Source organism: Arachis stenosperma, chromosome 5 (assembly GCF_014773155.1).
Source record: "Arachis stenosperma cultivar V10309 chromosome 5, arast.V10309.gnm1.PFL2, whole genome shotgun sequence".
In the NCBI taxonomy this organism is placed as follows: domain Eukaryota; kingdom Viridiplantae; phylum Streptophyta; class Magnoliopsida; order Fabales; family Fabaceae; genus Arachis; species Arachis stenosperma.
In genome coordinates, this window is record NC_080381.1 from 50917428 (window position 1) to 50932188 (window position 14761).

General features: G+C 37.9%; 1 protein-coding gene across 1 annotated transcript; it reads left to right on the plus strand.

Moving 5' to 3' along the window:
- Positions 1-6627: 6627 nt before the first annotated feature.
- LOC130980787 (protein FAR1-RELATED SEQUENCE 5-like) lies at positions 6628-7986 on the plus strand. The gene is made up of 3 exons (XM_057904432.1): positions 6628-7093; positions 7231-7497; positions 7604-7986. The coding sequence occupies exons 1-3, from the start codon at positions 6628-6630 to the stop codon at positions 7984-7986; spliced, it is 1116 nt and encodes a 371-aa protein (XP_057760415.1).
- The last annotated feature ends 6775 nt before the right edge of the window (positions 7987-14761 follow it).

The following is a 14761-nucleotide window of genomic DNA, read 5'->3' on the forward strand; positions in this document are numbered from 1 at the left end:
GCGTGTGGCTGGCGCTTTGCTGGCGTGTCACGTGCCCTTCATTTTCAGCTTGGCGTGCCACGCCCAATCCTCAAGTGGCACGCTCAGCTCTCTATCAACATTGGCGTGCCACGCTTTCGAACTCAAGTGGCACGCCATAGTGGAATTCTCGTGTTGGCGTGCCATGCCTTCAAACTCAAGTGGCACACCCTTGCCTTTTTTCACTTTTCTTTGCCTCTGGAAACTTGAACTAGCATGGCACGCCCAGGGTCTGGCGTGCCACACCCTTTTTGTGTGCTAGGCTAAGCTCCTCTGGAAAGTTGTACTAGCATGGCACGCCCAGGGTCTGGCGTGCCACGCCCCTTTGTGAGTGAGTGGTTCCTCTGTTTGGCGTGCCACACCATGAACTCAAGTGGCATGCCCCAATGCTTCTTTGCCCTCTGAATGACTTGGCGTCCCACGCCTAGTTGCTCAAGTGGCACGCCTGAGTGAAGAATAGTGAGTGGCGTGCCACGCCTTCGATACCAAGTGGCACATCCCATGTAATTGGCCTCTTTCATCCTCTCTGGAAACTTGTACTAGCGTGCCGCGCCTGAAGGTTGGCGTGCCACGCCTATGATCTTGTCTTGTACCAGTAGTTAGCGTGCCACGCCTTGACCTTCAAGTGGCACGCCATATTGACATGCTCGGGTTGGCGTGCCACGCCTGGTTGCTTAAGTGGCACGCCTAATTGAGATTGAGAGGTTGGCGTGCCATGCCTTCGACTTCAAGTGGCACGCCCAGTCTTCAATTGTCTTCAGCCCCTTCTCTGGATCATTGACTAGCGTACCATGCCATGCTGCTCAAGTGGCACACCCATGCATTTGTGCACTCTTCAAGCTTGGCGTGCCATGCCTGGGTTCTCAAGTGGCACGCCCAAGTGACTTCTTGGAGCTGGTGTGCCACGCCTTCGACACCAAGTGACACACCATAGTGGAGGTTCTTCTTGAGATGGTGAGTTAGCGTGCCACGCCCCTTTGCTCAAGTGGCACGCCCATAATAGTTGATGGGTCAGGTGTGCCACGCCCAACCTGGCATGCCACGCCCCTTTTGTGTCCTCCATTTTGCCCTCTGGAATTTTGTACTAGCGTGCCATGCCCAGTCCCTGGCGTGCCACGCCCATACATTTGTGCTTGGACTTCTTCTCTGGACTTTAGTATTGGCGTGCAACGCCTAGCTCCTGGTGTGCCACGCCAGTGCATTTTTGTGACGTTTGCTCCCAAATGGCATGCCAGTTTCACACACCGAGCTTATTGTTTGTCTTCTTTCCATTTTTGATGCCCTTTTTCACTTGAAATTCAGCACAACTCATCTCAAAGTAGTGTACCATAATATTCATCAATTAATGCATGAATTGTACTGATCAAATGAGATTTATGCTCTTTTATGGTCTTCTTTATGCAAGAAATAAGGGTAGATGATGCAAGTCATCAATAACCATTACACAACGGCTTGACGGCCAAATGAGGAATAGCAGCAATTAAAGCAACCAAAATGTAGATTCCAACTATGAGTCAAAAATGTTAAAACGGTAGCTCAAAAAGGGCATCATGTCGGCCCGATAACAAACCAAAGTTGTTCAAAATGCACAAAGGCCATTGCATCGGCCTAACAAGTAACAAATAGGAAATTGTTCAAATTACACAAAGGAGTATCACATCGGCCCAGTTGCTAAAAGGTACAAGCTCAAAGATACAAAAAAATTACAAGTGATAAGGTTCTTTACTTCCTCAGAATGTCCACTATCTTCACATTTTGAATCATTTTGAAGGCTCCAATAACCAAGGTGTCAAAGTCAAGAGCAACAAGGGAGACTTAGGCCTTAATTGCCTCCTCGATAGCTGTGATGGCTTCTTAGGTATCCTTAATAATTTCTTTATTTTTCTTCTTCATATAGGCAATATCTCTCTGGACAACCCTAAGTTTTCCTTCCAAGACTTGACCATTTGCTAGCATAGGTTTGACCTTCCTGGCTGTGGCGGCTACCCAAAGAAGGCTTCGGTAGGTCCACCTCGCCTGGGCAGTCAAATCCTCTTCCCGAAAGAAGTTCTCGGTTCTAGGAAGAAGCTGGGAGTAGATAAAGAATCTAACATCAAAATTCTTCTCCATAATGGGGAGAACCTTCTCTGAACCGGAGTTTGTTTTTCTTTTCCTTGGATTGGTGATAACGATCACCTCGGGATCAGTCTCTATCATTGCCCCTTTACCCCGATTGTCTCCGTTGGTAGCAGGATTTTCGACGGGGTTCTCAGGAGGTACCTCGGTTGGAGGGCGTGATTGAGCTTCACCCTCGCCAACAACTTAGGTCTCGGGCTCAACGATAGGGGTTCCTGAGCTGTCGTTTCCACTATCATCTCCATTAGGGAAGAGATGAGTCATCTAGTGGGACAAGGTCGTGTTCTCGGCCGCCATTCCGACTACAAGAAGCAATAAAAAACAAAATAGAAGCCAAGTTAGAAAACCTAAAAAATAAACATATCAAATCGGGAGCAAAATAGTAAGCAAGTCGGGAGAGAGGGAATAAACGAAAGCAATCTCACCTACACACTCACGACCGGATCGCCAGTAAAATGTCGACAATCTGTTGGGTTTCCCGGCCTAACACATCGTAGGTCATCTTGATTAGGTAAATGAAATCAGCACTAAAGCTCCAGTAGGTCGGTATCCACCTTTTCCCTTCAAGAGTGAGCCAAAAGGGGTGACAACTTTGCGCCGGTCTACACCTTAAAATAGGTTTCTTTAAAACCATAAAACGAATCTCCGAAGAGCTCAAAGATCTGCCGTTTTCGACAGCTCAGAAAGAAAGGTATCCCTTTTGTGATTTCCTTCATGGGAGGGGTTTGTAAGTAAGAAAAAATAAAGGAACACATTAACGAAGGCTGGGAGCTCCAAATATTCGCACACCATCTCAAAGCACCAGATGGCTGCCTAGCTGTTCGGGTGAAGCTGTGATGGGGCGACGTTACAACGATTTAGGAGGGACATGATGAAAAGTGAGAAGGGAAGACAAGTAGCCAATATAGTGAACATGGGTTTTTACACCCACATCCAGTCAGGAATCAGGGGAGACGACAAGTTTAACAGGCATATGCGTTCCTGGGCTCACAAAACGAATACGTTGTAGTTTGCCTACTCTGGGCCACCCCCACACAATGCCGCGGAGTTGTAGAACTCTTGCAATTCCTCTTGAATTATTCCAGACACCGTATTCGTCACGTCGGTTGTAACCCAGGCACAACGATCCACAGGGTTTCGTGCCGCGGGTTGCTGCGCTATACCTACAGTAGGAGAACCACTTAAGCAAACACAAGAAATTGAAAACTCAAAAAAAATTAAAACAAAACTATGTTCCACTACGTCACTACCCTATGCTATTTTGCACCAGTTTAGGCCTAGGTTCCATGAAGAAAACACCTGTAGTACCCCCCCTAAGGACTAACTAACAATGGCGAGTTCAACCAAGCAAAGCGAAAACAAAACGCAATAACAAACCCAACAAATGCAACACACAGTAACAAACAGCAGCGAAAATCATTAAAATAAACAAGAGAAGTATCAGAGATTCACGTACCAGTAAGTAAAAAGAGTGGAAAGAGGCGTTGATTTGAAGGCAAATGCAATGAAATGTACAGCAGGTAGAAGGCAAGTTAATGTTTGTAAAATGGCTGGAATGTCGATTGTGAAGGGGCGAAAGAGAGTGAAAAAGGAAAATGTGAAATGGAGGAGATATCAAAAGGGAGGCATGCTAAATGGTAACCCTCAGGAGGAGCGTGAAAAGGCAGGGGTGGAATAGGCATTTTCTCTTAATTTCAAATTAGTTATAAAGAGCATGCACGGATATCGAAACAGCGTCCTAAGCAACGGTTGGGGGCAGCTGACGTGCACTAAAGACGTGGATCTCGTCAACAGACCATGAGTAGGGGAGAACCACTACACGGGAAGACACTTGTAACTCAAATGTGCCAATCGCAAGCCTCATGGCTTGCCACGTTAGGGGCACTGTTCAGGCCCAGCCTAATATGGGCTGGAGGTCTACCAAACGAACTGCCGACTTGACAGGTCCTTGACCCGTACATACCTGGCGGGGCCTCAACCCGCACAAAAAGGTGACCCGCGCGTTCCTGGATGAAGATCTAGATAGCTGGCAGAAGCTTTTAGACGGGTGGGCCCAAGTTAAAGGGCCCACCCGAGTACAAGGTATAAATAGAGAAGGACCTACTCCTCCATAAAAGTATGTCATTTTTATCCTAATTAGCCACCTCATCATATGGACGCTTACTTTAGCATTGAAGTGTCTTTGCCAGTGGCCCCATCCGCTGACTCATCAATGATCGGGACAACACCTCTTCATCAAGGTAATGCCCAGGTTCAGATATATCCTCCCTCAACTCGTTGCTCATGACCCGACATCCATCCGATCCAGCATTCTAGTGAACAATCAAACAATATATATATCGAGAACGTCAACAATTAAAGATAATGTAACTGTTGGGAATAAGGAGTATGACCACAATTCAATCAATCATGTGTCAAATAATTTGTTATTGTTATTATATTAAAATGTTAATATAATAAGGTCCTTGATTAAATTTAGAGATTTATCATTGTGATAGTGATCACAATATTGAGAGATAAATCTTTTATAATTTAATTTAAATAGTTCTTGGTCATAGGATTATTAAAAAGGGCATTAATAATCTAGAAAGATCAATATATATATATATATATATATATATATATATATATAGGTCTTCATTGGATGAAGATTAATAGATCTCATCTATTAAATTATATATATAGATGGTTCATATAGAGATATGACCGTTGAACTGACTCACTTTGAGAATTCCTAATGGTTATAATTACCGTATATTTGTCAATAGGATATTCTCAAGATGATCATAGTAATAGAGTTTTCTTTGACCTGCTACTATCATAGTAATTAACAATGTATTTATTATACTTTGATTCCAGACACCTAATACCCTAGGGTGCTAGTTAAATGGATATTGGGTATGATTTAAATACGTGTAGAATTAATGATTAGTAAATAAGAAATTCGTCAACTCTCGGTAAAGAGTTTGAGCTCTATGATTATAATGACTGAGATGAATAAAACTTTGGCCAAGGGGATTGAATGAATGAAGAAATGAGTTTCTTAGGTTATTCACAGTTCATTATAATAATGGTAACAAGTTAGAGTTTGACAATTAAACCATACTCTAAGGGTTAACCAAGAGCTGGAAAGATGGAAGGAATTATACTTTGTTCTTATGAGGTTCTTAATAAAAATATATTACTTCATACTATCGGGTTATTAAGGAGTGTTGCTAGACGCCAACCTTGATTAGTAAATTTAGTATGACTAATTTACTACCCGCTTAGTATTGAACCTTTGGGATCATACACTAACGAGTGTTCTAATATTTGTTGTAGAATTATTTAATTATTATTTTGATTTGATCAAATAAATAATTATATTAATTCAAAATGGAATATTATTATCGGAAAAATCTACATCCATGTAAAAAATACATGGATGTTATCCAAGTAACTTCCTTCACAAGCGCGTTCTCTCACCCTACAGTCGTTTGTTATACACGCGCCTTATATAACGTATATAACGTAAACCTTTTGTTCATGATAAACTTTTCTGAACATAAACCTTTCTTAATGTAAACCTTGTTCTCTTGTTGCATTTTCGTTCTTCTTCTCTATTCGCGTTCTTCTTCTTCTTCTTCTTCTTCTTCTTCTTCTTCTCTGTTCGCATTCTTCTTCTTCTTCTTCTTCTTCTTCGTCTTCTTTCTCTTTTTCTTCTTCTTGTTCAACCTAATAAAATTCCTTGTTCTCTGCATTATGGATCTGGATTGACTTTGACGTAATTAGCTTCGGCGTTCTTCTTTTTTCTTTATTTTTTCTTCAATTTGGAGTTTTGAATTGAAACAATGAATGAATCAACTTCAAATCAGTTGAATGAGTGCGATTATTCTTCAGAAACACATCAATTTTATAAGGTTTGGATTATTGAATTATGAATTGAATTCAATGGAATACAATTGCTAATTTTATTTGAATTGAATTGAATGGACGGAGGTGATCTGAATCTGAATTGAATTGAATTTATACTATTTAAATTGTAGACAGAGTTGTTTCAAATTTTGTTTTGTATAATGGATTATCTTTCGTTTATTGTTAGTAACCTTTCGGTTCGGTAAGTATTATATAATTGTTTCACCGTTAATAATGTTTTCGATTCACCGTGCAGACTAGCTGTGTTGGGGACGAAAGATTTGTCCCAAAGGTGGGGATGATTTTGAGACACTAGAAGAAGCTGCAAAGTTCTATAAACATTATTCCAAACTTGCCAGTTTTTCTACAAAAATAAGGAACATAACTCGGGATGGAGACAAAATTAAGAATCAACTAATTGTATGTAGTAGAGAGGGGAGGTGGAAATCCAAGATATCTCCAACTCTGAAGACAAACCCCTTAACTGGGTTAAACTGTCCAGCCAAGATTTATGGACATATAAGGAAGGACATCGGTGTTTGGACAATTTCCAAAGTTGTTTTGAATCATTCACATCCTTACTGTCTAGAACGGGTAGAGATGCTCAAACAACACAGGGAGCTTAGCATGTTTGTGCGTCGCACCATTGAAACCCACGAGGAAGCGGGAATCAGACCGAGCAAAACTTATCAATCATTTATGGCAGCAGCTGGCAGCCACCGTGAACTAGGTTTTATAGAAAAAAATGTGAGGAATTACATCAAAAGGGAAGTACGGAATATTTCTGAAGAATACGATGCCAAAGAATTTGGGAAGTACCTAGTAAGAATGAAAGAGAAGAACCAAAATTTCTTCTTTGAGCTCAACCTTGAAGGCAATCACTACATTAAACATGCATTCTGCGCCGATGCAAGAAGCAGAGCTACATTTGAGTATTTTAGAGACGTGGTTTCATTTGACACCACCTATAATACAAACAGGTATTTCGTTCAGTTACATATATTTTCATGTTCTTTGAATGTATATCTTTCAGTTCACCACGGTCTGGGTGCCCTTATTTATGCAGGTACAATTTGCTTTTAGGTTCTTTTGTTGGCGTGAATCACCACGGCTAGTCGATACTTCTTGGATGTGCGCTGATGAAAAATGAGGACATTCAATCATTCAAATGGCTATTTGAGTTTTGGATACATTGCATGGGAGGGAAAGCACCAAAAGGAATTCTCACCGATCAATGCGCATCGATTCAAAGGGCAATTGAGCTATACATGCCAACAACAATTCACCGCTGGTGTATTTGGCACATCATAAAGAAGATCCCAAGCAAACTAAACGACTACAAGGGACACATTGATATTGAACAAGAAATGAGCCATGTTGTTTGGAACTCGTACACAAAAGATGCATTTGACAGAAACTGGAACGATTTCCTCACAAAGTATGGTCTTAGAGGCAACAAGTGGCTTTTAGGTAATTGAAGTTTCAATTCGAAATATTTTCATGCACAAATCTTTTTTTCCCGAAGCATGCATTTTTTTCAGCTCACCACACCTTATGGGTTCGGTTTGTTTTGCAGAGCTGTACAAGGATCGGCATATATGGATTCCAGTTTACTTGGATCACCACTTCTGGGCTGGAATGAGAAGCACACAAAGGAGTGAGAGCATGCATTTATTTTTCAACAAGTTCATCACACGGAATAGCTCCTTGAGACAATTCGTGAAGCAATACGACAATTGCCTAGCAAGCAGAGAGCAAGCAGAGAGAAAATTTGATGCTACAGATTTTCACACCGTGATACCGTGTGCAACAAAATCAGCAATAGAGGCACAGTTTCATCATGTATATACCCATGAGAAGTTCAGAGAAGTTCAAGCTCAATTCAGAGGTAAAGTGAACTGTATCACAAGATCAATGCATTCCACCCCAGGTTTCACAACATATGAAGTCATAGAGTAGGTTTCTAATTTCACATTCAACAAGTTTGTCGTCACCTACGACGCAGTATCACGAGATGTAAAGTGCATTGCTTGCTGTTTGAGTCTAGGGACATATTGTGCTGCCATTCCCTAAGCATCCTAAGCTTTGAGCGAGTGAATAACGTGGCACCGAAATACATATTGGAATACTGGAGCAAGAACATAAAGAGGAGGCATACACACATCAAGAGCAGCTAAGATGAACCTCTACTGGAGCCGAAAAGTAAGAGATTTGACGAATTGATGTTTCGATTACACAATATATGTGACTTTTCATTTGAGTCTGAAGAGTTGACCAGAATTCTACACTGAGCATTTGACAAGGTCATGGCAGAGATGGAAGAATATCAAGAGAGAAGCAAGGGAAAAATTTTGTTAACGCACGAAGAAGCGACATTAAGCAATGTGAATAACCTTCAAAATCCACCACGTGTCAAAACAAGAGGTCGGCCCAAGAACAGACTTGGATCAAACCTGGAAAAAAAGATCTCAAATGCCATGAAGAAAAAGAAAAAGACAGCTCCAAGCAAGGTAAAATTGACTTGCTTTTAATTAGTTAAAAATTCAATTATTCATCTTGCTAATATAGAATTAATTATGTCTTTTTGTAGTTGAACCTTTTAGACTCCAGATCATCAATTTAGTCAAGCTCCACTATTTACAATGCACCAGATATGAATTATGCAAGAGACGATTGTACAAGTTTTAGTTTTTATTAATGTAAATTTTTGTTCACCCATGAGCAAATTTCGGTTCACCATGGTTATAGCAAGGGTAATTTCTGACTGTTGTTAGTTTTAAATGAATAGTCGCTTTTTGGTGAAATTCTATATTGATATATGCAGTTTTTTTATTTGTCTAGTGTATTAATTTCTAAGTTGATTAATTATAATTTGTTTTGAGAAACAAGAATCAGGTGTAGTGCTAGTTACATTTTCCGTGTGATTAATTAAATAAAAATTATTAAAAAATCTAAAAGAGTAACTTAATTAATTTTAACTTACATTGGTTGAGTTTTAAAACTCTTTCCTGGATGGATTTTCAGGGTTTAGGGTTTTAGGTTTAGAGTTTTAGGGGTTTAGGGTTTAGTGTTCAGGGTTTAGGGTTTAGGGGTTCAAGGTTTAGGGTTTAGGGTTTAAGGTTTTAGGGTTTTAAGGTTTTAGGGGTTTAGGGTTTATGGGTTCAGAGTTCAGTGTTCAAGGTTCTGGGTTCAGTGGTTTAGGGTTTAGGGTTTAGGGTTCAGGATTTAGAGTTCAGGATTTAGGGTTCAGAGTTAAGGGGCTCAGTGTGTTTCCAACTTTTGGTTTGCCAAGTGTATTAATTTCGGTTCACTGTGTTCAGGGTTCAGGGGTTCAGGGGTTCAGGGTATTAAGGGTTAGGGTTTTATGGTTTTAGGCGTTTAGGATTTTAGGGTTCACTGTTTTAAAATTGAATACTGATAGAAACATTTTTTTGTAATTAGCTCTCGAAATTTCTGTACAGTGTGTTTGTATCTTTCGGTTCAGCTAGTGTATAAATTTTGGTTCATTGTGTTTTTTTGTGTTACTAATGTATTGGTAAATACACTGATTGCAATCACTGAGAATCTGGAATAAAACAGCAGCCAGATAGTTCCAAGAGATTTATAAATTAACATCTTAGATAAGTACATTGAATACATTGAAAAAAGTATTGATATTAAGATTAGATACATAGATTAGCATTTACATTAATATTCACATATATACATTAATATTCACATATAAATATTGTCAAATACAATCAGTGAATTACACTATATCCTATTTACTATCTAAATCCCATATGTGAATTCACAATAAGGGCTAGAGAGGGTTGCAGATGGCTTTGGCAGTGTTATTGCTTCAGATTCCCAAATCACCTGCTCTCTGAGTTTGTTCATTTCATGCAACAAAAGATTTGGACCATATTGGTATCTGAAGTCATCAATCTCTTCCTACATTTCAATTGAAAGGAGATTAGTTACATAACAAATGAACCCAACTAAAATAAAAAAAGAAAGAAGTTTATTAATTTTAGAAAGTACTTACTTGTGTCCAAGCTCTATATTTATATTTCTTCCCGCTTTTGATCTTTTGTGGATCAATTGTTTCGAGCCATTTCATGACATATATTCCACAATCATAGCTATGCAAGAATTGATTATAATACGATTAATAGTATACAAAATAAAATACATTAAATATAGCACTATAGAAGATAAAGATTGTTACTCTGTACATTGACCATTAAATTGGATATACTCTGCTTCTTTTCCCAGCCCATCTTCTATTAAGGGTTCCGTCCCAGCGTAAACCCTCATCTGAGAAATTATTAATCTCTGAAAGGGCCACAAATATAAAAAAAGCATTAACAATAAATCGAACTCACTTCATGTACTAAATTATTTGAATAATTTACAAGAAAAATAACTTACAACAAATTTGTTCAGCATTACTCTTGATTCAGGTATATATTTTTTCGGTTTATTGATAGGGTCAAGCACATAGAATTTCTTTTTGTTCACATAAGTAATCCGCAACCACCAATGAGCTCTGTTGCAAATTGGCACAAATAGCTGAATTGTGGGTAAATGATAGAATATTTTAGTGGAAACAAATAACAAATGAGAGAATTATTGAAGAATTTTTAGAAATTTCAACTTACAAATGGATGCGAAGCAAGTTTTCTTTTGTCAAGAAACTGGCGATGGTGGGCATACTGCTCAATATCAAACCGGTATGCCTTGTTTGTCATTTTATCAATGTAATCCACGCCATGTCTTCCCAACATAAAATTCTGCAAAACAAACATCAGTTAAATCAAATTTCCACTGAACCAAACACAATTCATATGATGAATATGACGTGAAAAATATTCAATCATGAAGAAAAAAGAACTCAATAGAACACATAAGAATCAGGTGAACCAATATAAACATTCTGACTGAACCGAACAGGAATCAGTAGTGAATTAGAAATTTAGCTTACCACAATATCCAGCGGCACAATGTATATTTGTTCTTGATACCACCGAACTTTTATTTCGTTGAGAATCATGCTGTATATAAAAACCACTTATAGGGTGAAAATTTATGAGATATACTATATAAGAGTGTTTATAAAAATCATTAATGTTAATGCAATTGAAAAAGGATTTACTGTGGCATGCACTTGCTCTTTCGGCATTAGAGATATGAAATATTCTCTTAACCCCTCATAAAGCGCCTGATGTTTCAAGATGAAAATTGCATCATATTCATTGCTACTATTCTTTGTCTTTTTTACATGTGTCATCCAATGATAACACTTTTCAATTAATTCCTTTGAGATTTTTTTTGGGAGTTTTTAAAACTATAGCAGCTAGCAAGGGTAGCTCGAAAGTTGTTGCTTCCGTAAACTTTAATGCCGCCGTCACTCCAGCATCTACCACCGCCTCTGCCAGGACTTCAAGCTGTGAAACAGGCGGCTCAGAGGGTTAACTTGGTTGAGATGCTGATGGACTTATCCCAAGGTTAAAGGAAGGCATATCATCTTCCCTTTGTCTAGGTTGCTATTCTTCTTCAACGGGGCTGCTGCATTAAACAGATAACAGTTCAAAAACAATCCATTAAAATTAATAAAAATAACTTTTATGTGCAACTTACTCATCATCAAAAATTTAATAGAAATAGTCATCTTTCAATAATTCTTCAATAATAGAACTCGTAAGAGACAATGTAGGTTTTGGTTTTGTTTTCTTCTGTGAAGATATCTCAACAGCCTGCTTTTTAGGTTCTGGAGGATAGCTGTAAGAAACAGAAGAGATAAAATTTACAATTAAAACATGTAGTGAAGTAAAATTATTGGGATTTGTATAAGTAGTGAAACTTACACATTAACATCTACATCTTCTTCCAATTACTGCACTGTTGCTTCTTTGCTGGGCTGGTGTTGTGGCTCCAGAGGGCTACTGCATTAATAGATGTTGAAGTGATTTAAAATAACCCTAAATCCTAAACACACTATCTATCAAGTGATTTAAAATAACCAAATCCACTGAACCTAAATTAAGCAATATGGCAAATAATGGTAAAACTTACAATTCAGGTTGTTGTTGTTGTTGTTGTTGTTCTTCTTCTTCTTCTTCTTCTTCTTCTTCTTCTTCTTCTTCTCCTTCTTCTTCTTCTTCTTCTTCTTCTTCTTCTTCTTCTTCTTTTGTGGGGCTGCTGCATTAAACAGCAAATATTTCAGTAATAATTTAAAATTACCAAGCCCACAGAACTGAAGAAGACTCATGTGGTGAATAAATATTTATAAACTTACTCTTTATCAGAGGTTTGTTGTGTTTGGCTTTCTAGAGGGATATAGATAAATTCATCATTGATTAACTCTTCTTAAAGAGAACTTGGAAGAGACAATAATAATAATAATGATGATGATGATGATGATGATGATGATGCAAGAGGATTTCTAAGGAATGTAAACAAGAAAGAAGTTAATGTTGAATAATTAGAATTTGTTCTAAGACACGGGAATCCGCACATTGAAAAGCTCATATTTTCAAAGGTTCAGAATGAGTTTCTTGTTGAATCGGAATTATTTGTAGCTCAAAATTGGGTATAGCCCTAGTGACAATTAAACAAGCTTTTCGTGAGATTAATTAAACAAAATTTAATTACCTAAATCTGATAGAGTAATATAAATATTTTTAACTTACACTGATGGACTTTTTAAAGTCTTTCTTGGATTGATTTTTTTTAAATATTTTACCGTGGATTCTGGGGTATTTTTCCTAAAAAAAAGATACAAATTAAAATGAGAAGCCAAGATTAAAAGCAGAGGTCTAAAAATACATCAAATTCATTTTTGGAAACCACGAACCAAAAGTAAAGAGTGCAACGAACCTGGTATTGTTTTGGGCATTTACAGATGTGCGAAGCTTCCTTGAGTCTGTAAGATTAATTGAATCTAGAGGAATTGCAAAAGGTTCTAGCAAAAGTAAGCAAAGAAAGGAAAAGAACTTGGTATAAGAAATTGAATCTTACGTCTGAGAGGATTCATTTGGTGCCTCTGTTGAGGCAAATTGATCTGGAGCAATGTGTGTTGACTGAGCTTCATCATTTCTTTTTTTATCTCTTTTCTCTTAACATTTCCAACGCTTGCCTTCTTCTTTCTGCAGCTTGTCTTTTGCTTGTTCAGTTCTAAAAATTTATAAAATAAGTATCAATACACTAAAAACGAAAGTATCAACAAAAGAAACAATACCGTGGGAATGCTTTTAGTTTCAGTTGCTAATTGTGAATCCTTCTCATCAACCACCTTCGTTTGTCTTGCTTTCTTTGCCGGTGGTATTTTGTCGGATTCAAATTGAGATTCAGATTCAGAAAATCTTTCTTCTTCAGAAGAAGAATACAGATTGACAATTTTCTTTTTAATTTTCTTTCCCTTTTCTTTTTTATCCATCTTCTTTGTTTCTATTTTTTCATTCTTTTTTTTTCCTTTTTGTACAGAAGTCCTTAGCACAGAAACAAGGAGTCAATTATTTAATGAGAAATACAATAAAAACTATTTAATCAACATGAGCAAAACCACTTTATCAAATGATACTAATGTGCTGAATAAAAAGCCATGAAACATGATGATTATTTAATGATCAAAGAAACATTTTTGCATGCACGAGGACTCAATTGAACACAGTAAGAATCAGGTGAAGCAAAGGGAGCGAGCCCATTGAACCGAATAAGGTTTATATGGTGAACAATCGCCAGTAGGACAAATAAATTAATTATAACCTAAAACATAAGTTTAGTTAGTTAGTAGAGATTTTAAAAGCATTTGAAACCAAATTTTAGTATAGTATTTACCAATGGTTCTGTTGCTTCTCTAGAAATCTGTTCAAGCATCATTTGCTTTGTCCAATGGGCCACCCAAGGTGCTGGGGGAGCCTCAGGTGCAAATGGGCGAGGAAACTTGGTTTCGTGAAAGTATACCAGCATCAACTCGAAAACACAGCCATCAACAGACTGTTTCTTCCCTATTCTTTTGTTTTCAACTCCTTTCATCAAGAAGTTGAGCACATGTTTTGCCCAATCCTATTTCCGAATATTGTCATATGAAAGATTGGTGGCTTATGGATTGGGGAGGCCACACTTACTGTTGTGGACAGCAAGAAGCACTTTTGTATGAAGACAACAAAAGTCCTCTTGAACTTTTTCTGGTTCTCCTCCCCTTCTATGCTCATATCCAGCACATTCCTTGTCAAAGTGGCCAAGGAAATTTTTTTGACGCTGTCAAATATTTCCTTGTCTTCTGGATTCAGGTTGTTGTAATCAATCTTATTATCAAAACAATTCCCTACAATATTTTAGTAGCACAAATCAGTCAAAAAGGATTAGTTTAATTTTCTGTAAACCAATGAACTAAAAATAAGCAGTAAGTGGAAAGTATATTACCTTTATTGGTTATGCCCAGGGTAGCTACTACTTTCCGAGGAGTTATGTATATTCTTCCTTGGAGATTTTTCAAGCATCCTTTCTCTTCATCAAAGTGATCAATCAATTCTCTCAACAGCGCATGAGAGACATTCATTTCTGAGACATGTGCCAAGGCACCAAATCCCATTTCTTCTACTATATCTTTTTTTTTTCTTGAGTCATATCCCTGTACACTGTTGCCATTGCCTTTGTTTGGCATCTGCAATATTAAGTTTTCTGTAAGTTTTGAAACAGAATATGAGGATATATTTATAGTATAAAATAGATATTATTCGAATGAAAG